General features: G+C 42.4%; 2 protein-coding genes across 2 annotated transcripts; one reads left to right on the top strand and one right to left on the bottom strand.

Moving 5' to 3' along the window:
* The first annotated feature begins 498 nt into the window (after positions 1-498).
* baiap2l2a (BAR/IMD domain containing adaptor protein 2 like 2a) lies at positions 499-14,844 on the top strand. The gene is given in 15 exon segments (XM_071522721.1): positions 499-552; positions 1,071-1,146; positions 3,058-3,144; positions 5,072-5,133; positions 5,233-5,304; positions 5,672-5,752; positions 5,907-6,038; positions 6,834-6,932; positions 9,371-9,440; positions 10,097-10,149; positions 10,152-10,309; positions 10,632-10,697; positions 11,582-11,704; positions 13,517-13,555; positions 14,050-14,844. Coding segments are annotated over 15 exon segments (1,224 nt in total). The 3' UTR covers positions 14,102-14,844.
* A 2,030-nt stretch (positions 14,845-16,874) lies between these two features.
* On the bottom strand, positions 16,875-19,814 carry LOC139646917 (parvalbumin-7-like). The gene is made up of 4 exons (XM_071522708.1): positions 19,754-19,814; positions 18,422-18,554; positions 18,216-18,325; positions 16,875-16,900 (listed from the first exon to the last, which is right to left on the bottom strand). Exons 1-4 carry the CDS (start codon positions 19,812-19,814, stop codon positions 16,875-16,877), a joined length of 330 nt encoding a protein of 109 aa, XP_071378809.1.
* Positions 19,815-23,615: the final 3,801 nt, after the last annotated feature.

The raw sequence follows: 23,615 nt of genomic DNA, 5'->3' as shown, positions 1-23,615 counted from the left end.
ACAGGCTACTGTGGTGCCATTATGGTTGATAATGTAAGAGCCTGCATTACACTCCATTAAACAGTGCACACCAATAAAAAATGATATCCTTTTGTCTTTTTATGTTGTCGTTTATCTTTTAATTGTTAATGTGTTTTATTATTCAGTAAAATGTTGTGCGAAGGCAGGTCTCCGTTATAGCCTTTAATAAATCATAATGTGTGGCAAACACACACACACACACACACACACACACACACACACACAAACACTCAGGGTTTACAGCATATGTCAGTGTTTTTTATGGTTCTGCCTTGTTTAATTATTTACTCCGGTCTTTCTCGGGGCACGGTGTCGGTTACCGGCACATTGCGCTCACTCCTCTCCTCGACTCAGTCCACCACCATAACCTCCGCTCTCATTTCTCTCAGACAGTCTTTGTTGCATTTGCTGGATGATTTAAGACCCCCCAAAGCCTCTCAAGGTTTCATTGCCGGTTGGACTATTCTAGATATGAGCATGGCGGGGATGAATAGTGATCAGCTGCATCGCTCTACCTTGGGGATTTACTCGGTAAGTGACCGGCAGACAGGTAAAGTAAGACCACCAGCTGACCTGTGAGACACATGGGTGCAAAAAAGCCTGCGGACTTGTTCTGTGAGGAGGCCTTCTACTGGTGACATTAGCCTGTCCTATCTAGGTGAAAAACTTCTATCTGTGATTTCATGAAGAGACACTTTCTGGAACTGTTTTTGGAGAATATGGAATATCTTTTGAATGTAATTTCTTCCATACAAACATGCTATGATTTCACAAGGTCAGCATCCCATACATTAAGCATTTCCATTAGCCTACTTGATAACACCATTAGAGCTGTGGGTCTCTGGATTCTAGAGTTTGGAGGGAGAGTTTGTTCATATTCATAAATATTGATCAAAATGTCTGAGAAGAATCTAGCGAATTCTCCTTTAGGTTGAGTGCTCACTTTAAGTTTCTCTAACTGTCAAAGTTCAACTCTCTCTCTCTGTGTGTGTGTGTGTGTGTGTGTGTGTGTGTGTGTGTGTGTGTGTGTGTGTGTGTTTTCCAAACAGAGCCTGATGGATCAGTTCAACCCAAGCCTGCAGAAACTGGTCTCACTGGGCAACAGCTACATCCAGGCTTTCCAGGGTAAGATAGAGAAAAGAAAGAAAGAAAGAAAGAAAGAAAGAAAGAAAGAGTACAAAGTGCTATGGGGCATGTCTCGGTTTTAAGTCATCTAAATGTTTTATGTAGCATAAGCCTGCCTGTGTGTGAATTTCACACACCTAACTTTATGTGTGCTATAAATAGAGGATATGGCCGCTCCCGGGACTCTGTTCCACTAGAACTGATGACCTTATTCCAAAGTCCATTTGCTTTGGGAATATCCTGGTGGTGTTATGGCCTTGATTATGGGACCCCTTGTAACCCCAGCTGGCAGAGGTTGTTATCTCTACGCTGTCAACAGGCGAGCCGGGGGCCACAGTTGTACTTCATTTCCATACACAGAAGTGGGGAATTACAATTTCGGGTATTTATAAGACCTGTGTTGGTTGAGAGGTGAGGTGGTCATTCCAGAGCCAGCATTAAACCTCTAATTTGAATCTCAATCTAATTCTGTCTTACACTTATCCACACAATAATCATTGCCAGTCACTGTGCAATTATTTTTCTGTGATAGGTCTTTAAAATGCAGCTATAGAGGCAATTTTACATACATTTTCTATACATTTGATGTGGTTAATGTATGCAAGAGCACTAGCGCTACATCAGCAGCAACTGGCTCATATGAGCACTGCTGCACCAAGAACCCTGGAGACATAAAGGCTAGATTATGAAGTCTCACATCACCACCTGCACAGAAAGCATAATTTCCCTCCCTGTGTCCAGAGTGCAGCTGTAACTTCATGACATGTTGATGAGCTCCAGCCAGGAGCAGCTGAAGTCTACACTACAAGACTTCAGATCGTTTAGATCGTGCTGACTCAGCTTCCCCGTGAAAATAAAAACTCTATTGCAGTATGGGTGTCCATTTTTCAAGCAGGTAGTACTTGTGGATGCTGTTCGCTCTCACCCTATCCATCCTTAAAGAGGAATCCCACTGGTTTTCTCCATTGAAATATGAGATTTCTATCTCTACGACCTTGGACAGTGGAGTTTTGATGAATTTGCGGCATCTTCTGGTCAAAATTGAGAGAGAATAGTTTTTCTCAGCCAGTAATCTGTCACATGAATGTGCACTTCCATTGAGCATTGATAGGAAATAATACAATAGCCTTCTTCTTTAGCATTAAGCTATACTACTACTATTACTACTACTAATAAGAATAACTCTTGGCATAACACTTTTAAAAAACAAATTTTACACTTTTACACACTTAAGACAAGCGAAGGACATAGACCCACAGCTAAACAAGGAAAGAGGATGACAGAGGCACAAACAAAGAAGAAATAGCAGAAAAAGAAACATCTTTACATAAAAGCACATCTATAGAAATAGGTCTAGAAGTGATTTAAAAGACAACACTGATTCTGAACAAAATCCAAAGAGTTGGCCTCCTTTAGTCTTAAGTGCTCAGGGATCTAATGTTCATGTTAATAAGGGGTTAAACTAGGGGTCAAACCTGCTTTTAAAGTGATCAGCAACATAGTAGAAGTAGTTCAGGACAGTACAGCTATAGCAGGTGCTCAAAATGCAATGAGATACCAATGACAGTAAGGAGAAGCATTTACTTTGCAAATCAAGAAAGTTGTGGCTTTACTGTGACTTCCTGCCATTGATTTATCACTAAACAGTCAGCCTATTTCCATAATAAGACAGAGTGTTATGTGTGTGTGTATGGTAATGGGCACTACCATTTGAATGATTGATAGATTCATTTCTTAGAATGGGGGTAAGCAAGATGTCTGTGAAATACTTTTGAACTAATGTGTCTGTTTACATGCTTAGACTTCTATGTCTGGGGAGTGAATTGCATTAACTAAATTTGCAATTCAATGTGTGTGTGTGTGTGTGTGTGTGTGTGTGTGTGTATGTGTGTGTGTGTGTGTGTACTTCAGCTCTTGCTCTAACAAGTGAGGCCTACTTCAACGCACTTGCCAAGATTGGAGAGCAGGCGTTTCACACCACGACCTCACGCTCCATAGGTAAGATCCTGGTGCTGTGTGTGTGTGTGTGTGTGTGCGCATATCTAGTGATTTCGAAACAAAGCAAACACACTAAATGGAAAAACAAAGAGGATATTGCTGCCCACGGTCCAGGATGTAGGTGTTTTTTTCTTTCTCTTCTGTGTTTATGGCCTGTTATTAACCTAATCAAACTCTGTGTCCTTCACCGGAACATCAGGAGCAAAGTTTACCCTGCAGGCGGCATTTTCCTCATTTGTGACTCATGCTTTTCGATGTGTATACCTGTGGCTGTGTGTATACCTGTGGCTCAGACTGAAAAAATTTCTCTGTATTTGGTTCAAGTCAAGTCAAATGTATTTATAGTTTGTGTTGAACTCTAGCTTAGACTAATTATCTTCACCAGCCCCTTGTCACACCCTGGGACCCGAGCTCATTAACACATATCAGAGCTGTTGTCATCTTGGGCTCACCTGAAAGGACCCGCTTTGTTTCTTGACAGATGGCCTCAAATAATCTAGATGAGGCTTTAACTCATGTGCATAGAAGCTGAACTTTCCCATCCCAGATGCCACACCAATATACATCAAATCTCACCTAAAATAGGTTTGGAGTAGTCGGACCGCTGGCCTCAAAAGTGAAAGTAAAAACAAAACTTCAAACCGATCTTCAAAAGCTTTGCAGTAACCCGAGCCTCGGTGAGAGAAGTTAGGGCTGCGAGAATATGGATCAGGTGGCATTCAAGTGCAATATGGTTTCACACTAGAAAGGCCAAGCTGCAGTCAATTTTGTTTCGAATTGTAGGATTGAAATATCAAAGCTTTTAAAATGTCCCTCCACGAAAACCAGCGTTGTTAGATTTTCAAAACCACACAAGGAAATAGATAGAATATTTGTTTACCCCTTCAACTGATGGTTCATTTGCCTTTAATTGGACTCCAAAAATCCATTAGCCTTTGTAGTGTCAACTCTGTCTGGGAGTAAACACACTCCTACAGCAGCAGGAAAAGCCCTGAAGTGAGTGCTTTTTTTTTTGACAAGCGAATGGTTGAAAACATATGAATTTTAAAGCTGAGTTGCCACACACTGCATGTTTGAGCGCATATCTTATGAGTTGAAGCGTGGAGACGTTAGTATTGCCGGAGCAGGTGTGGGTATCAGGTGCCAGCGGGGAACATGAATAATAGAGGATGACAGGCAGTGGGCCTTGCTCTGCTCACTTAACCCAGCCACTCTAAAACGGACTCATGTAAGGCTTGGTGGCTGGAGTTGAAGATAGTCCAAGCTCTGCCTTTAGTGTACTCTTACTGTACGGTGGTTGGGTTTCTTTGGCGAGGCAGTGAATCCCAGCAAGCCATGTTAACCCAAACTAGCATAAAATTTGAACAATATGATATTATGGCATGGTAAAAATTCAAATAAAACATCTTTGGAAAGTGTTTTTAACAGATATCAGACAGATATTTAGGTCCTGATTTTACAAAACAATGCAGATAGCCATGGATTATCTATATTTACATGGGTTTTCAACACTGTGTCATGTGATTGAAAGCAGTTGGAATTACAGTATGTGGGCCTGTGTGTGGGATGCATGTGTGTACCCTTTATGTGTGTGTGTGTGTGTGTGTGTACAGTATGTGTGATTTGCATGCGTTCCGAAGAGCATATCTGTGTCTGTGTGCCATTAACAGGTTTAGATATTAATCGTGATAATCCTGCATGTCACACACAGTAGCTGCAGCAATTTATATGGGGCAAAGGCTTGTCATGTTTTTCAACCTGGGAATCGAGCTGGTGAGAGATTATGTGTGTGTGTGTGTGTGTGCATGAGTGAGAAAGATGGCAGACAGAGACGAATAGAGAGAGATTCTATCATATTGCATATATACTTTTATATTCCTCCAGTAATATAATGAAACATAACATATAATGTACCATTGTGTTTTAGGGGACATCCTGATCCAGATCTCTGAGAGCCAAAGGAGACTCACCATGGAGCTGGAGGGAGTTGTAGGTTACACCAACACTCTTTATATGCTTTATAAATGTGTTGTACTTCATTGTCTGATGTGTTTGTCCGATTGTCTGATTTTGTGTATCTCGTTCTAGTTCCACCGATTCAGCACAGAAGTTCTTCACGAGATGGACGATAACATTAGACTGGACAAAGACTACATATCAGTGAGTGAGGGCCAAAGGGAACTCTTCCAGAATGATCACTTATCAGACAATTATTTCAGGAATTAAAAGTAAAGTTAGTGACAATACATTTTGTTGGGTATATTTACTGACCTGGGAATAGTCATTGTGGCCCTGTAGTGAGTTATCTGGTATATTAATGAATCAAAATGCATCCATGGACAGTTCGCATTAGCAGCCTAGGAATTCTTATGAGATTTTAAAAAATAAACATGAAATTGCTCTAACAGCTCTTGTTACCCCACTTATACTGGTTATAATTCAATAGAGTATGTGTGTACTTTTATAGGAAAGTGTATAAAAAGTGTAATGTGCAGAAAATGATAAGAAGTTGTACTCTGTCATACAGGGCAGCAGGAGGCGCTATGAGATGGAGGTCCGCAGCCAGGCAACAGCTCTGGAGAGACAGCTGAGGAGAGGAGCTAACCAGGTATGTGTGTGTGTGTGTGTGTGTGTGTGTGTGAGTGAGAGAGAGAGAGGGAGAGAGAGAGAGTTTGCATGTGTCTATAGATAGATAGATAGATAGATGCATTCCTTCAGTGCACCCATGTACAGACCTACTGTGTGTGTGTGTGTGTCCTCAGGATGGCAGTGAGTATGTGCATTTCCTCAGGGAGAGCCACGACGAGGCTCTGAAGGAGGAGGAGAGGCGATACCGCTTCCTGGCTGAGAAACACTGCGGCCTCACACAGTCCATAGTCTCCCTCATGAACAAGGTGCCACACCCGCTTCCAATAGCAATTTGGCAAATATTATTTTATGGTTTGTTTTGGCTTCCTTAGGTGCCAGGCGGGTTGGGTTTGTCAGATAACACAGTACAGTAATTCACGGGAAAGTCCTTGAAAACACGTGTTTGATACTTTATTGGTCTCCCTGTAGGGAAATTCTCTTTTTGCTTATCTGCCTCCACATGAAGGGTCAACTGAACTGGACAGCAGTTGTTCAGTCAGTTGAACAGTTGCCTACCTGGAGCTGGTTGGGATTCAGTGTCTTCAGCAGAGCAGTTGCCAATACAGGGGGCTTGAACCTGGGTCCTCTGTTTGAACTATGGTCTTCCACACTACAAAAAGCCACTGACCCACTTAAGCATTTTTCTATTACTGACAGCTTATCTGACACAATCTGACGTGTCGCTGTGCAGTAAACCCCACCCAGCTGGCACTAGAGCGAGCTAAAACAAACACTGAGAATTATTTACAGCTACTAATTGACCCTAATATGTAAGGTACATACTTCTTGGAAATGAGCAGCCACGCAGTTCATTCTCTCCATCATAAATAAATCCAATGAGGAAACAAAAAATACACACCAATGAGGGAGGTGCTGGCTATGGGAATAAGCTGAAACCAAAGAAGGAAGATAACTGATGGCATCGGCATGAGTGTGCGGTTATCTTCCTTCTTTGGTTCCTTCATGAATAACACCAATTTTTACTTACTTACTTCTTACTTACTTACTGTGCATGTCAATGTCTATGCATATTTGTGTGTGTGTGTGTGTGTGTGTGGCAGACAGGGGATGCTCTCCAGCAGAGGGCTAATGGCTGGAAAGAGGAGGTGAACGCCACCAGAGGACCCGAGGCCAGACAGCCCACCAGTCTGGACAACATGGTGAGTTCAGGGGAAGGTTCATCCAAAACCATGACTCACAAAACAATACATTTCAGAAGAATGGCATTGAGTTTACTACAGGAAAAGTGAATTATTTAAGCAGTTCTTTTGGGCTAGGGGCCTCATTGCATTTGAATCTATTGAAATTCCCAGCAATATGCTGCCAGTGAGAGAGATAATCCCCTTTCTTAGGGGAAGGGACTGAGCCAATTGGTATAATGGAGATTGACAAAGATTGGGTGAGATCTTATGAAATGGAAAACATAATCTAAAACGGTTGAAACTCTCAAAAAATGCCGGTGGTGGGAAACCTAATTTCATTTAAAGGAACTGAACCGAACTGAACTTTATTCAGGAGGATGCAACCTATAGTGAAAGAGTACAAAAACAAAGGTTAGGTAAGATTTGTTTTACTTTCTCTGCTATTATGAAAAATATCTGTTGTAGGAAAGTCAAAGTGAATGATTCAAATATTGATTTTTGCTGCTATGGTGCCCTCTGCTGGTCAGGGCCTCCTTTCATTTGAAGCCATAGAAGAAAAATACACCTCAGGCAAGAGGCATAATTCTGTTATAGGAAAGGTTCTGAGCCATATGGAGGAAGATAAGAGCTCTGGCGTGGAATGGAAAGACAAAGATTAGGAGAGATTGTATGGCATGGAAGGAAAGAAAAAGCATGTAATTGTGATAAGGCTATAAAGCTAATTATGTTCTGTCCAAACACAGCCACAGAGATGAATAGATACCAGCTCCTGTGGCCTTCCTCTGTATAACTGGGTGGTGCAAACAATTATGGGATACCACATTGTTTATAACAGCATCTAAAAGCATCACCCTATTGAGGAAAGGTATTGTCTGTAATACAACATTTGCCTTTCTTTAACTGGAGCTTTCAGGGAAATATCTATCTGAGTCTGTGTTCAAATGTTTTGAATAGATTCTACCTGCAGTTGCATAGTCATTTCAAATGACTGTGAATATTACATATCTGAAAATACACAGTCTCTAATGTCTTTGAGTATGAATGTACACAACTCTCCATTTTAAGATATTGGGATTAAAATCATTTGACAACTGAATCTATATGGTTCTTTGTCTGAAATCTGCAATTACTATTCAAATGCACTGAACAAAGCCCCCCTGAGATAAAAATCCATCGGCTTCAGTCTGTCCCTCATTGGGAGGTGACATGCCAATGAACCCCACAGATCCCAGATCCCACTGTAATAACTATCAGGGGATTAACATGGGCTCTGTTTGTTTTGGTTTGATGTGGGATTTATCTTTGCTTATACTGTAGTTATCCCCTGGAGGCAGCTGCTGTGGCTGATGGCCTAGCTGAAGAGATGGGTGACTGGATGGATGGATGGATGTATGTGTGTGTGTGTGTGTGTGTGTGTGTGTGTGTGTGTGTGTGTGTGTGTGTGTGTGCGTGCGTGCGTGCGTGCGTGCGTGTGGATGGATGGATGGATGGATGGATGGATGGATGGATGTGTGTGTGTGTGTGTGTGTGTGTGTCTGTGTGTGTGGATGGATGGATGGATGGATGATAGATGTGTGTGTGTGTGTGTGTGTGTGTGTGTGTGTAGATGGGTGGATGGATGGATGGATGGATGGATTGATGAGTGTGTGTGTGTGTGTGTGTGTGTGTGTGGGATGGATGAATGGATGGATGGGTGGGTGTGTGGATGGATGGGTGTGTGTGTGTGTGTGCGCGTGTGTGCGTGTGTGTGTGGATGGATGGATGGGTGGATGGATGGGTGGGTGGGTGTGGGATGGATGGATGGATGGATGGATGGGTGGGTGTGTGGATAGATGGGTGGATGTATGGATGGGTGGGTGGGTGGATGGATGGATGGATGGGTGTGTGTGTGTGTGTGTGTGGATGGATGAATGGATGGATGGGTGGGTGGGTGGATGGATGGGTGTGTGTGTGTGTCTGTGGATGGATGGATGGATGGATGGATGGGTGGGTGGGTGTGTTTGGATGGATGGATGGATGGATGGAACAAGACAGACAGTTTGACCTGAGAACTAAAGCTGCACTAGGCAAGATCTTTATGTAAAAATACACCCGTCTTATCAGTCTACATCATGAAGAGGGGCTGCAAGAGAGAAGAGGGTCCAATGCTCCAATTCATTGAGAGACATAGTTTCTCACTAATTGCCCAGTAAGCAAGCTCTCTGTCTAGAGAAAGCTGGACTCACTTTGGGGCAGCAGTGAAATTGACAGACAAGCTGACAAACCGACTGAGTGGCTGGCTATTGTTGTTTATTGTTTATTCAGATGCCGACAAGTTATTACCCTCGTGACAGCGATTCTTCCCGGGGTCTGCAAGAGTCATGAACGTTACACCATACAGATCACTGGGCATGGCAGTGATTGTCAGGTCGGCTGGACCATGAAATGCGATGTGCTGTGTGTTGTTGGTTGTACAGGTGGGGATGAGGGAGGAGGAGAGATGGAGGGGCAGAGAGGAGCAGCCTCTTGGGAGAGTGCCATCTAGAGGTGGGCGTTCAATATCAATATATATCAATATATCAATCAATAATGAAGGGCTTCATTCCAAAACGCTATATCCATTTTGAGAAGAGATGTCACTTGATAATCATTGCTCAGCATTTATGAACACAGTTGATAACATCCAAAATGTCAACAATTTGTTATTAAAGGACTCAAGATTTCTAATAAATTCAATAATATTATGTGATAGTGATTTTTGCTTTCATCATGACAATCATCCAACATTTTTCATATAGTGGATATCTCATTTTGGAAATTCTGCAAAATTCATCCTCACGTGTAAATCATTTGCTGCCCATACTGTCTCCTCCTGTGCATCACTGTCCATATTGCCTTCACTTTACCACCCGCCTTATCATCCTTTAAGCCTTTTATCTCTGTTTCTCTCTCCCTCCCTCGCCCTTCTCTCCCTCTCTCGCTGCATTTTTGCACTTCATACACTTTTCTACTGTACCTCCTTATCTGCTCTTCCCTCTGCACAAAGTCTGTCTAATTATTTGCTTTCATATCTAGAGTAAAAATAGATAGAGTGCATGGTGATGTATCAAAAACAGACATGTTGCAATAGACATTTTAAAATCAACACTAAACTATAACTAAACTATTCCGCCTATGTCTCGGTTCCATTCGTCACCCCTCAGCCCCGTCTCCCAGAGACGCCACTCTCTGCTCCAGCTCTGTGTCGGAGTCCGTGGAGGTGGAGGTGGAGGAAGGACCGTGAGGGCCTTGGTAGCCCACCAGCCTGGAGCCTCCCACCCCACCCTGCTGCCCTTCGGCCGGGGAGACACGATCACCCTGCTGGTCCCCCAGCCCCGGAACGGCTGGCTGTACGGCATGGCTGACAGCAGCTCACGGTGAGGGAAGATGTTCTGTGTGTGTGTGTGTGTGTGTGCAAGATAAAAAAATTTGAGCGATAAATAACAATGTGAGCAACAAAGAAGAAAGAAGAAAAAGAAAAGTGTGTTTTTTTAAAAGTTTTTCCAAGGAGGACTTGCCTGATCTCACCGGACAGGTCGTTCCACAGCCTCAGGGATCCTGTCGAAAGGCCTGATCACTCTTAAGTCTTCAGCCTAGACTTGTGAATATGTGCACCTTTCACCCTCTTTCTCACCTTCCCACCCCATCCACTGTTGTCACCATTCATTCCCCCCCCCCCCCCCCCCCCCTCCTCCGCAGGCAGGGATGGTTCCCGGCTGCCTATGTGGAAGCGACGGATGACACTCCAAGACCGACCGGCTCCAGGTAAACATCTAATAAAAAGGGATTTGAGATTTACGGCTCGATCTTTATTGCCATGCCAACCACCGGGCTGTTAGGAAATTTTATTGTCGCCTCTCACAGTGAAAATACGAAGTGTCACATTAAAGAGGGAATTACAGACAAATAAGAAGGGCGCTGAAGAGCAGTGCCATGCCAGAGAAGAAGGCAAAAGACAGGATTTCCAATAGGATGCAAGACTAGTGTCTTCATTGTCTGAATAATAATGTAATGAATAAGGCATTCGATTGCAAATTTTCTTGAGGCTCCTAATTCCTGTAGACTCTTCTCTATGGATTCTCTTACACACATATATGTATGTTTTTCAAGTATGAATAAGAAGAAGAAGAAGTATTTCCAACCAAAGACTCGACCTGTAATGGGTTTTGACTGCCGGCTTTCCACACCTACCCTAGAATGTATTTAGCTGCCTCCCCAAGCTATCCCATTGCTTTAGGAGACAAACAGGCTAAAAACAGGGTCAACATTAAACCCAGGCCTGGAATAATAGCATGAACTATTTCAGATATTTGGGTGACCCATTGCTGAGAGGAACAGCAATGAGGTTAAACTAAAACTCTTCCAAGCCGCTCTGGATGTGTGCCATATTTAAATGTTTAAAATGGCAATGTAAATGTAAATCAGTCGCACTAAACTTATGAAACAATGAGTGTTTGATGTGAAATTTCATGTAAACCATATATAACCGAATAAGTCGCTTTAGCTCATGCTTTTTGTGCTCTAAATGAATATAACGGAATATTCTCTACATATGGAAGGCAAAAGGCATTTCATAAGGCAATGGAGCTGTGACATCAAGTGATACTGTACTTCAAAGAAAACAAATTTCAATATTTGTGTGATTTCAGTGGCTTCGGTGGTGGTCTTCGAAGCAGCAGCAGCATGAATGACCTGCTGGACCAACCAGGAGGCAGAAACTACCGCGGAGCCCCGCCCCCTCCCCCGCCGCCACCGTCCTCTCTGTCTTCCAATAAACACTTAGAGATGCGACCATCACGCCCACCAATGACAGAAGGGCGGAGTCTAACTCAGACAACAAGGTATGGCAATCAAGGAGTCAATCAATCAATCTATCTATCAACTAACCCTCAATCAATATTTTATCCCACAGTCTATGAACAGACGCTGAAATGTGTCTAAATGATCTTGGTCTACTGGTTGCACGTTGCTCTCATCCTTCTCTGGTGTTTTAACAAGCTGATGTTTATTATGTTGCTTTATCATATCAGTATTTGAAATAGCTTAATTATCCTCAAGAGGGAGCTGCAGTGGAATTAGTTCAATGCCACATTAACGAAAGCAGGGACAAAGACATCGCTATGAATCGCTTACTTGGGATAATTGAAGTTTATTCTCGTCAGCTGAGAAATAAAGAACGAGGTATGGAAAACTGAGTCATCGTAATAGCTGTAAATATACTGAGAACTTTTACTTTTTCTCCATTGAAGATGTTGTTAATGATGATGGAGTGATGATGACATATGGGTAATGTGATGTAAATGCCCTTATAAGACATATGTGGTATTTCCAGCAGGGGCACTGTGGCAAGGTGCTGTTCTCAATGACGCCACAACCCGCTTTCTGGTGGATGCAGGGAGGAAGCTCCAGCTGCTGATGGTGTAGGGGCGAGGAGGTTGTGTGTGTGTGTGTGTGTGTGTGTGTGTGTGTGTGTGTGCCTGCCTGCTTGTGTTGTTGCATGATTTTAGATCTTCTGAATGAAGATCTTGAACTTGTGTGGGAGATTATTACACTGAAGACCTATTTGAGAAATAGGTTCCGGTACTATATGTCACCTGTAGGGTTTTGCTGTGTGATAATGCCATCAATGCCTTTTTTCTCCTTAGTGGTTTGAAGCCTGTAGTGGTGTGAATTGCCTTTCTTGAGGTTCTGGCAGGCAGGAGCTCAAGAAAAAAGGCCTCTCTTATACTGTGAAATGTTTAGATAGATATCCTGACATGTTTTAAGTGGTACAAATTGGAAAAAAAAATTGTTGAGGAAAAAAATCACACTTTACTTTACAAAATGGTTGAGTTTATAATATAAAAACAAATGATGCTACTTTTGAAAAGATAGTAGGTGATTTTAAAGGGGCAATAAGTCAGATTTTTACTGCTCCATAGCACAAAATGGCCATAAATATCCTCCCTGCGGCCCATTGTAGTTTCAAGAAGCGGCCATTCTCCTCCCCCCTCGTACTCTCATTTCCACCGCTCAGTAATAGAGGACGGTGTTATGAGCGAAAGGTGTCACAAGACATTTCAGCTACGCCGGCTAAAAAGCCTCATTCTCAAGTCAATGAAGCAAATGACAAAGCACTATTATTATTAGAGCATTTTACATGGTGATATATTATCTTTTCACATCTTTTCTGTTGGATCTCTGCTGTAGTTAGCTAGCTCACTCATCTCTTATAGTGAAAACAGCATATGGAGCGGAGGCCGTGTCAGAGGCTTGTGTAGGAGGAGATCAGCTCTATCAAAGTTGTTGCAATTCCCACTGGTCACCAATAGAGGTCGATAAAGCTCACAGATTGCTTAATGCCCCTTTAAGTGTCACTTTTACTGACTGGATCTTCCGTGTTTAAGAGTCATTGAGGGATTAACTTCAAGTGACATGTTTTACCAAATCGGCTATACTGCATTTTGAAGTCCAGTCCTCAATTTTTCATACGCACCATGAACAAACAGATTACAGAGGAACAGATTAGGATGCATGCGTCTAATGTGTGTGGTTACGACTGACCCTCACTAACCTTTCTCCATTTCTCATACTCTTCTATAGAGATCAGAACCACATGGATCTCGACCGGAGCTCTTCCCAAAGTAAGAATACTCCACATCCAGTTTGTGTGTTATAACATGAACAGTTATGCTTTGAGACCGCAGACATGTTGTGAAATCATGTTCTCTTCCACAGAAGCCAATGATATTTTTGAAGTAGATAATGAAGCCATTAAATCAGAGAGAAACTGATGGGGGCAGCGATCTAAATGGCATGGAATTGCTTTCATCAGAGTTTGAAGTGCAGTCTAGTGCTGAAAACCATTTCGGTATGGCCGTTTGGCAATGGTAGCTGTTGCTCTCACTTCAGGTGAACAGTTTGCTAGATGATGCTCGTACAGTTGGAAACGCAGCAGTTACGTCTCTGAAATTTCACCGTTGTTTTATCCATAACCTCTACTGTCAGGCTCATGGACATCGTTCGGGGGCCAGAGCGTTTTCCCATATTGGTTTTCTCCTGTATGTCTCTGTCTTTGTCTCTCCTTCCCTCATTCACTCTCTCTCCTCTTCTCTCTCTTGCTCTTTCTGTTGTATAGGGGTACCAACCCTTTTGCCACGGTTAAGCTGAAGCCCCACGTTGACCAATGACAGATCGGCGCCACGTGTACATCGGTGATGACACAGAAGTGGGGCAAAGAGGACATAACAAGGAAATAAAACACTAGTGGGGTACGCACTAGTACTGGCCCACATATATTTTTAGATCTTGGTAAACCAAATCTTAACTTCAATTCATATTGTTTCTAGTCTTTAATTGACGTCGTCTATATTGACTTGTCTGTTCTGTGAGATGACATGTAAAAATTCAAAAAAAAGAAAATGAATAAGTTTGTTATACTAATGCGTTTACACAAACTAATATGTTCACTGTTTTAAGTCATTGACCAGGTTACCATCTCAATCATATTGATCTCAAAGGCTCAACTGATCTTAAATCAGTGCTCCTACTCTGAACTGCTGAAACCTTGAGATGACATTTTGATGAATCAGATATTGTCTTTCAGCAATAAATGTTTATGCCTATTGTCTCTGATCTGTATAAGTGTATATATTAGGAAGCAATGCTAAGCACTCCAATTCTGCTGATTCATGTCCTTGTATTGTATCAGTGTCTGTATGCTCTCATAGTCTACAATATCATATAAAGCTCAGGGACGGATACTTAATGCCAGAATATAGCTGCTTGATTATTTGATAGCATCATCAATTATGTTTTTTTTTTTTGTATCTCTGCCATGTCTCTGCACTCTACTGAATCAAATCCATTACGAAAAAATAATTGTATAAAAATGTCTCTTTGAAAGTGTTTTGGAGTAACTGATAATGTAATAACTCACGGATAATGTAATAAAAATGAAAATGTCATAAAATATCTGGACTAGATTAGCCAAATGCAATAAAAACATTAATGGATAAACAACATCAGTGATTATTACTTCATTACGCAGGTAACATATTTTTAACTGATGATGTAATAATAATTGTAATAATAATTATTATTTTAATAAATAACAATAGCAATAAGAACAATGTAACAACTCAATTAAACAATATTATCACTACATCATCTTTTAAAAATGTTACACCTCTTATCATCAGTTATTGTAATATATGCGTATTAACGGGACATTTTAGTAGATTTTGAAAATTTATTACATGTTCAGTCAGTTATTTCATTAGTAGTTGCTACATGGCTTAATTACATGATGTTATCAGGGCTTATTGTTCAGTACTTTCAAATCACACTTAATCTTGCATGTTATATAGGATGTAATTCATATCAATTCACCATTTCCTTTTTTTTTTATGAATGCCAATCACCATAAGCAGCTTGTTTGGACAAGTTGTGAGCTTGAGCGACGCTGAACTGAACCGTTCTGCGCCGGTGCCTGCAGTGAAACACACTGCAGATCTGTGTTTATTTGCTCAGGCAGTAAAATGGCCTACTAAAGAAGATGAGGATCCCAGGGTTGCCAGTTTGGGTCCTCCACTGGGGATACTTAACCCAAATTGAACCTCAGTGTGAATCCAGTTCTGCTAATGGCTCGACAGTGCGGTTGTGTAGAACTAGCACGGCGGCTCTGAATAAAGACTCTTCTGGCAAGTGTACTAACACGGCCTCCGCCTCCTTTTCTCTGTCTCTGAAGTTTCATTCATAATGTAATATGAAATGCAAAACAGGGTTGAAAGCAAACGCTGGCAGAACGTGTTCCCTGTGAAATAGAATAGGCTGCTTTTATATGCCGTCTCTTGTTTGCCTGTCACTGCTCAGATGGCAAGGTCAATGCTAACAAATACTAACAAATGAATTGAGGAACCATCTTGGCCTTCTTGAAGACTCAGCTCTAGGCTTCAACTCCTCTTTGCCTTTCATATTACATTATTAGGCTGCTTTCAAGATATGCCACAGTTGCTCTGCTTAATAAGACTTCAGCTGACAGTGAAAGAGAGAAGGGGAGAAAGAAGGGAAGAAGGAGAGAGGGACAGAGTAAAATCAGATAAGAGAATTACATCAAAGAAAAAGGGATTAACAGAGGAGTCGGTGTGAGTCGGTGTTCTTGAGGCATTTTTGTCTTTTTATTTTGTTCTTTCACAGCTTGACCTCTTTCTTCTTTTGGTGTGTTTTACAACAGCTCATTACCAGAGGAGAGAGGGATGGATAGATGGATGGATGGTTGGATGGATGGATGAAGTTAAGGTGTGGAAGGGACAGAGGGGAGGAAAGGCAAGAAGGGGGGGGAAACCGTGCCAGAAGTGAAATAGATAGAGAAGAGGAAAAAAAAAACAGGAAAAAAGGGGGCAGCGGGAAAGAAAGAGGGGAAGGAGTGAGAGAAGAAAGAGGGGGGAGGTAAAGAGAGGGTGAAGTCTAATAAAAGAAGGAAATGCGGGGCTTTCTCTTATGTTTTTCATCTTCTGTAAATATCTACATTATACTTTAAAACGTGAGGTTCAGCCTTGCAGCAGGCAAGTTTGATATCTATACATGAACAGAAACACATACGGTTTGTATAAAAAGGATAAAATAAATAGGGTGACGGCAGTTGGAGGGGAGGGGGGGGGGTGTATTGGAAGGTGTGAGTGTGTGTGTGTGTGTGGGGGGGCAGGTATTTCGAGAGGGGACACACCACAACCCCCTTCCTCTAGGGCAGAAGTGAAGAGAGCAGTGGGGGGGGGGGGGGGGGGGGCGAGGGAAGAGGAGCGCGTGTGGCGGGGATCGGCTGCAGTCTGGTGGGCTGGGGGGTGGTGGGGGGTAGGAGGGTGGAGTTAGGGGGTGAGGGGGTGGGGGGGGGGGGTCAGCGAGTATCAGGGTGCGGAGGGAGGTGGTCTCGGAGCGCTATAGTCAGTCAGGATAGGCGACGGTTCACTCCTTCACCAGGGCCGTGAACTCTGCAAGAGAGGGAAGAGAAATGAACGTCAGTGTTCAGGCGTCTCTGGGTGTTTTCCCTTCCTATCTGTCTGTCTACACATGGGTATCTGAGCATGTTCACACCAAGCAATGTTCGGAGAGGTTTATTCGAACTCGGTTCTTTTCGGCCGGTGGACAATGCCAGTTTCTCTCGGTCGGCACCAAATAACCGTGGACCATCTGAAAATGCGGGTATCTGTCCTCTTCCAAGCAAACTGCGGTGCGGTTTGTTCGGAGTGAGAACGGAATCTGAACCAATAAATGCAATACCCAAAAAATGCAAGGATTTATGGGTATAAGGAGAAGGATGTTGACATCTGATAGCCAGCGGTTCCTCATGCTTGGAAAGTCTAGGGTAACAAAACAGTTTGGGCTGATGCTCATACGCAGCTATTTCTTCACGTGTAAAGGTAGAAAAGGTAAATTAAGGCAAAGAGAACACACAAGTCCATCATGCTTAGCTAAAGTTACCGGAATTGGATTGGATTTGTTTTGACCGACTCACATTTACCGTGTCTTTTGACCAAAAGGAGGCGCTGCCTACGTTATCTACTAACTTCTGATCAACTGAACCATTGAACCAAAATGAATCAGTCATGTCCGTACCGTTTCTTTTGCTCAGTCTGATTTAGCAACTGAATGTTTCTTTCAGTCCAAAAGAAAGATGTCGACTCAGCAACTGTGCTACTAACCCATACACTAGCAACTGAACTGCTGAACAAATCGTACAGTTGCGCTTAAGTGCTACAGTACGTTGTTTGGGTGTTTTGTAAAGATGACAATGAATGAACAAGGAAGTCTGAGAATTTGTGAGTTTGCTGAGACTGTGGATGATGAGGCACACAGCCAGCATTGAAGTCATTGCCAAGCTAGGCAGAAAACAACTGTCTTTGTCCTGAACGCTCGCTTTGTGTTTACAAGAGTGTTGGCTCATCTAGAACTGTATAGACCGCAGTCCAACCACAGACACTGAACCAATGAATCGACCCATCTCTACAGGTTACCAACAGTCCGCCCAATAAACAAGCTACTTGTGAGCTCATGTAACTTTTGTTTACAAGCCCTGGTTTGCCTGGAATTGGAAGTCAACTTTCCGAGACAAAAGAAGAAACCTGGTGTGATCACGTCCTGAGATACAGACAGAGACTAGAAACACAGATAAATGAAGATAGTCTGTGTCTCTGCTTGTGTCTTTGTTTATGTGCGTGTGGAAGTGTGGGACTTGCTCTCTGCATTTGCGTTTGTGTGTGTGATCTTTTGACACTCCCACTAATGGAATCCGATGTTGGTGTTTACCGTCGACTCCAATCTTGCCGTCTCCATCCTTGTCGGCTGCATTTAAAAATGCTTTGGTTTCTTTGTCTGTCAGGTCCCTGCCATCTTTGGCGAATCCCTTCAGGACGAATCTGAGCAAAGAAAAGAGAGCAGAACAGGCCTGTGTCACAGAATACTTAAATTGCATATGTGTGTATTGTGTATTGGGATGTGTGTGTGTGTCTCACTTGAGCTCCTCCTCCTCTATGAAGCCGCTGTTGTCAGCGTCCAGCACCAGGAAGGCCTTCTTCACATCTTCAGCAGACTTGGCCTTCAGACCCACCATCTCAAAGAACTTGTAATGATCGAATGAATCAGCAGCTGCACACACACACACACACACACACACACACACACACACAGATACACATGTGAAACCAAACACAATGTCAGCATACTGCAAACACTTAGAGTCTCCAACATATGGTAGATAAAACCCACAAACACATGCGTAAGCGCACACACACACACACACACAGTCAGTGGGGGTGTGTGACGAAACAATTCTGAAAGTTTGCTGAAAGTTGTTTCATTACTGAGGCTCATTCTGTGTGGATGTGAATGAGGAGGCCCGCAGGGTAAAAGTTAATTGTCATGAGCCTCATATTAGAAGCCTCCTAACAGCTTGATAGTTATAGATAGAGAACATGTGTTTGCCAGAGGTCCTATCAGTTCTGGGTCAGAGCTCTGCCTCCCTCCTCTGTCTGTCTAAATACACACACAAACACACATATATAGACTTATATATAGAATTATATATGTTATATATATGCTATAGAATGTTTTCCAGGCCCGGAAATGTTTTGGAAAATTGTAAAATATCAACTTGTGGAAAAGTCATGACATTTTATATACTAAATTCAACATTTTTAAAACTCTAAAATAAAAATGACAGGAGTAATTTGAGAAAATGCAAATTAAAAGTTTGCTGTGAGACTTTGTTGTGCGATTCCGGTCTATTCTCTAAGTGACCAAGGCAAATTGTTAATATTAGAAGTACAAGCAGACAGTTTCAGGTTATGCCATGCAAAATTCAAAACATTGCCCCGTAAAGCAAAACATGATTGATGTTGGGCATCTGTATTCCTTAGAAAGGAGGAGTTTTTGGCTTACATTTTCTTTTTTGCACTACAAAGTATTAAATAAATGTAAAGGTTGCATTTAAAGGAAGATGTCATTCCTCAAGTTGTAGTCTACAGTAAATTTTTCAATGTCACACCACAGTAATGCAGTTATGAAAATTTGGTATGAAGTTATGGAGAGGTTTTGGAATTTAATTGTCAAAGATGTGTGGGAACCCTGTACTTCATTCATTTATTCATTCATTCCAGTTCTAAGTATAGGAGCACTGATCTAGGTTCACTGCTCAGATCACATGAGAAAATGGACTTCACTCTGATGTAGGGGGCAGACTGGTCTCAGATCAGCACTATACAATATGACCAAATCACAAGTGAGGCGTTGGACAGTCTAAAGTTCTGCAATCGTGTGATTTATCCACGATCAACCAAGTACTTTACCTGAAAATGCGTCTAGAGCTTTCTTGATGTCGTCAGCGTTGAGGATGCTGGTCATTGCCATCTTGGCTGCTGGAGATGAGAAAAATGAATGGGGAAGAAGATATGGACAGAGAGAGAGAGAGAGAGAGAGAGAGAGAGAGAGAGACAAGGGAAGGAAAGAGAGGGGGACAAGGTTAAAAACAAGGTCGCTAGAGAGCAGGGAGGGAACACAGAGACATTCTCGTATTACACTGGTGACACTCTTGAAATGGAGCAGGAAACCAGGACGAGCGAGAAGGAGGTGATGAGAGACAGAGCGAATTAGTAACAGTCGAGAGAGGAGGGGGAGGAGGATGGGGAGAGGGAGGGAGGGAAGGATGAAAGGAGGGTTTGGTCACGGTGACACGGGGGCCACTCTCCATTTCATTTACGTCCTATCAGCGAAGTGTTATAAGGTCGCTGCGGCGGTGGGCCTGCCCCCCCTAGGAGATAATGAGATATAGAGAGGATGAATTAGAAAGAAAAAAAAAAAGAGAGGGAGGGAGGGAGACACGGAGGAACGGAGGGGGAAGATTAGAATGAGGTGGGAGGAGGAGGGCGAAGGGAAGGAGGGGAAAAGCTCGGTGCTTTCCATTTGTGTGTGTTATCAGTGAGCGGTTATAGGGGGGGGAAGCCTGGCGGGCGGCCAGAGGCTAAGTCAGCAGGAGTTTAACAGGCCGTCTCAGTCTTCTGCTGTGTCTGAAATACCACGGGACAATCCGGTCGGTCAGCCCGGGCCCCCCGGGGCCCCCGGGGCCGCACAGTCCCCTCACACCTCACACTGTGAAAGGTGAGTCGGGCGTTCGTGCCGCTTTTGGCTTTTTCCGACCGAACCCAATCGCCGCTTATGAAGTTGTCACCTTGTGCCCCCCCCTCTTCGACTTACACCCCCCTCCCTCTGTTAATAGTGCAAACACACATATATACAGTATGAGCTAAACACACAGACAGATAAGCTAAACACACACGGATACTTGGAGGGTGTAGAGGAAGACGGCGTGTGGAGAGAGAGAGGGAGTGAGTGGCGTGTGGATTAGAGGATGCGGCGCTCTGATATCCTGCGAGGGAGAATTTATACGACTATGGTCCAGGCTTAGTTTAGTATCTGTAGTGGGCCCCTGAGGTGAGCTCTAGGGCACACACACACACACACTAAAAGACACACTTACACCAGTGCATTTACCAAGGCAGCTTACTGTCAACATATGAAAAAGCTTCAAGCCCTTAGAGGGGAGAAGGGAAATGAAATGAAATGTCTTGTTAAATAGAAAGGTCATGGTGCTGCTACTGTGTCACCATCATCATTGTACCACCATCATCATCATCATCATCATCATCATCATCATCACTGACTTTCATCTATAGTGCAGATACGCAACAATGCTGAGCTGGCCAATATCATTGCTCATGTCCTTCCCAGTGTTCCACTCCATAAAATCTTTAAAAATCTCTCAAGGTGCTTGGTATTTTGTTGCATCATGCCTCAACCAGTCTAACTATTCTATCTCTACCACACTGTGCTTTGCATCTGTCTCCATCTATATTCAAGGCTAATCTCCACCTATAGAGCATTATATATACCATGCATTTGTGAAACTAATCTTGCACAGTCCAGCAACACTACTGTAATACATCTTGGTTCCGTTCTGGATCAGTGTAAAAAGAAATATGTAACACAATGCGGCAGATCATCAGTTAGGGAGAAAGAGTTCTGATCAGATTTGCGAAACAAAGCATTTTTCACTTAAACTGGAGAATCCTGACACTAAAAATGTTTTTTAAACCCTATCAGCTTACATTCAGAGGAGTTTTATTTCTCAGTATCATAAGATCAAGTTTCTCCCCGCTCCATTTTGACCTCGACTCTTACAGAATGATTGATGACACACACTTAAAATAAATGAAGACACGCTTTAGGATAGTAGGTGCCTTAAGTCCAATGGTTGACAACATAATAGATTCTCTCATTTTAGAGACGTTAAATGATGAACCTCAGGTAGTGATTGATGCCGTTTTGGAAATCAGCTCTTCACAGATCTACCTAGTGCTAAGATGTTTTGGGGAAACCAACATTTCAAGTAGCAGCAGCTTGATTCATTCCATCGGTGTCAAGCACAACTTCAGTGATGTATGGGCTCCTGAAGATATACAGTGTTATCTACTTCAGTAACATACTGCTGCGCACACAGATCAATACTGAACATTGTGTGGCCGCACATCTAATCTCTTACCGGTATAAAAGCACAACCTCATTCTCTGACCTTTACCACAAAGGTATCCATGGGGAAAAGAAACAATCCACCTTGGAATGAGGAGGATAAAATTGATCTACTCAGAGAGATTTCGGTCAATGCTTGGCCAGTGAAATTCTATGAAGTAAAGACTTATTGTGATTCTATTCATATATTTTGTTTATTGCAGACTTTTAACCTCTTGAGCAATAATATGAAATGCTTTTTTCCTCCCTCTGCCTATCAATCAGCTAAACAGATGGTACTATATTTGAAGAGGGCTGGCCCTTGAATGATTTATTGAGGTATTTACAGTGGAAGGTCATCGGGCTTTAGTTGGTGGCTGTCTAAGTCATATATAGTCCTGTTGAAACCAGTTTAATTGTTGCTTAACCTTTTATTCCTTAGTTCCATTACTGCCAGAACTTACTTAATTTGAGCAGTCAAATATGTTGACAATAGCCAAGATTTTTCTGTGTGGATATGAGTATATTTTCTGGTTCAGTGTTGATAGTGCTAATATAGTAAATCTCACTTGGACATAAAAGTTTGGAGAAATATTACACAAGTCCACAAAATCAATGTCCTGTCAACTGCCAGTGTAGAGATGCTGCTTTGGAGTCTTGTTAGTCTTCTGGTTTCTGCTTTGACAGTTGTTAGTGTTCACACATGAAAGGTTTCATTCCAAGATCCCATATATATCTACCTTGCTACCTGAAACACCCCAGTCAATATTTCTAAAACCCAGATGATGCTATCCTCAGCAAAGGCCTTCAGATGACTCATTGGTTTAATAGGAACCCATAATGTGCTTTACTTTCATATTTTGTAAGAGTAGGTGTCACATCTTTTCAAATGGTGATATCTCAGTTTGGAATGTATGTAATTCTTGGCTGGTCTTTCCCTGGGCCATGAGAGTAAAATGTGTGTAATGTGTTCTTCTGCAGGTTTTCTCCTTTAAATCCCCATCTGGGTTAAAGTGTCAACCGGACTCCACCAAGCTTATCTGCTGGTAATCGCATCTCTGCCGCTATCCACTTACTGTTTAGTTGTTGCCATTGTTGGGCAGTTAATCCCCCGTTTAATCCGACCCCTATCTTTGCTGGTTCTATCACTATCGACCCGTTAAGACATAATCACATATCAGCCTAATTGTATGTCCTTTCAGTCTTATTTCTGTTTAAAGATACAAGGGAACACCATCTTGTTGGTGTCCCGCTTCCATAATTTGACATATTTCTGGTTGAAACAGGATGTAGGGGCGGGACATAATGTGGGGAGGGACTGTTCAAAATTGTAAAGCGGTTCAAAAATGCTTTGTGCATAATATTGAGTTTTCCATGCTAGTATTATTGGCTGGAATTTTTATGTACGCCTACTGGTACACAAGGTAAAATACACCGTTTTCCAGGAAGAAGAAGTAATGACTTTTTGATAAATAGATTTTTGATAAATAGATGGAGATATATGAAACACTGTGGAAAAGCCATTTTTCATTTCATTGTGACTTTAAACTCATCAGACCCGTCTCCATCCTATCTTTCCCTGCCCCTTATGTTTCCTCATACACTATCTAAATTCCCTCTATCTCATCAGAGTCCTGAAAGCATTGA

This window comes from Centroberyx affinis, unplaced genomic scaffold (genome assembly GCF_046629955.1).
Source record: "Centroberyx affinis isolate AG114_WGS23_722 - 3 ecotype Tasmania unplaced genomic scaffold, CSIRO-AGI_Caff_v1 ptg001020l_1, whole genome shotgun sequence".
Classification (NCBI taxonomy): domain Eukaryota; kingdom Metazoa; phylum Chordata; class Actinopteri; order Beryciformes; family Berycidae; genus Centroberyx; species Centroberyx affinis.
The sequence above is the reverse complement of the archived record's forward strand: the minus strand, read 5'-3'. Positions and strand labels throughout refer to the sequence as shown.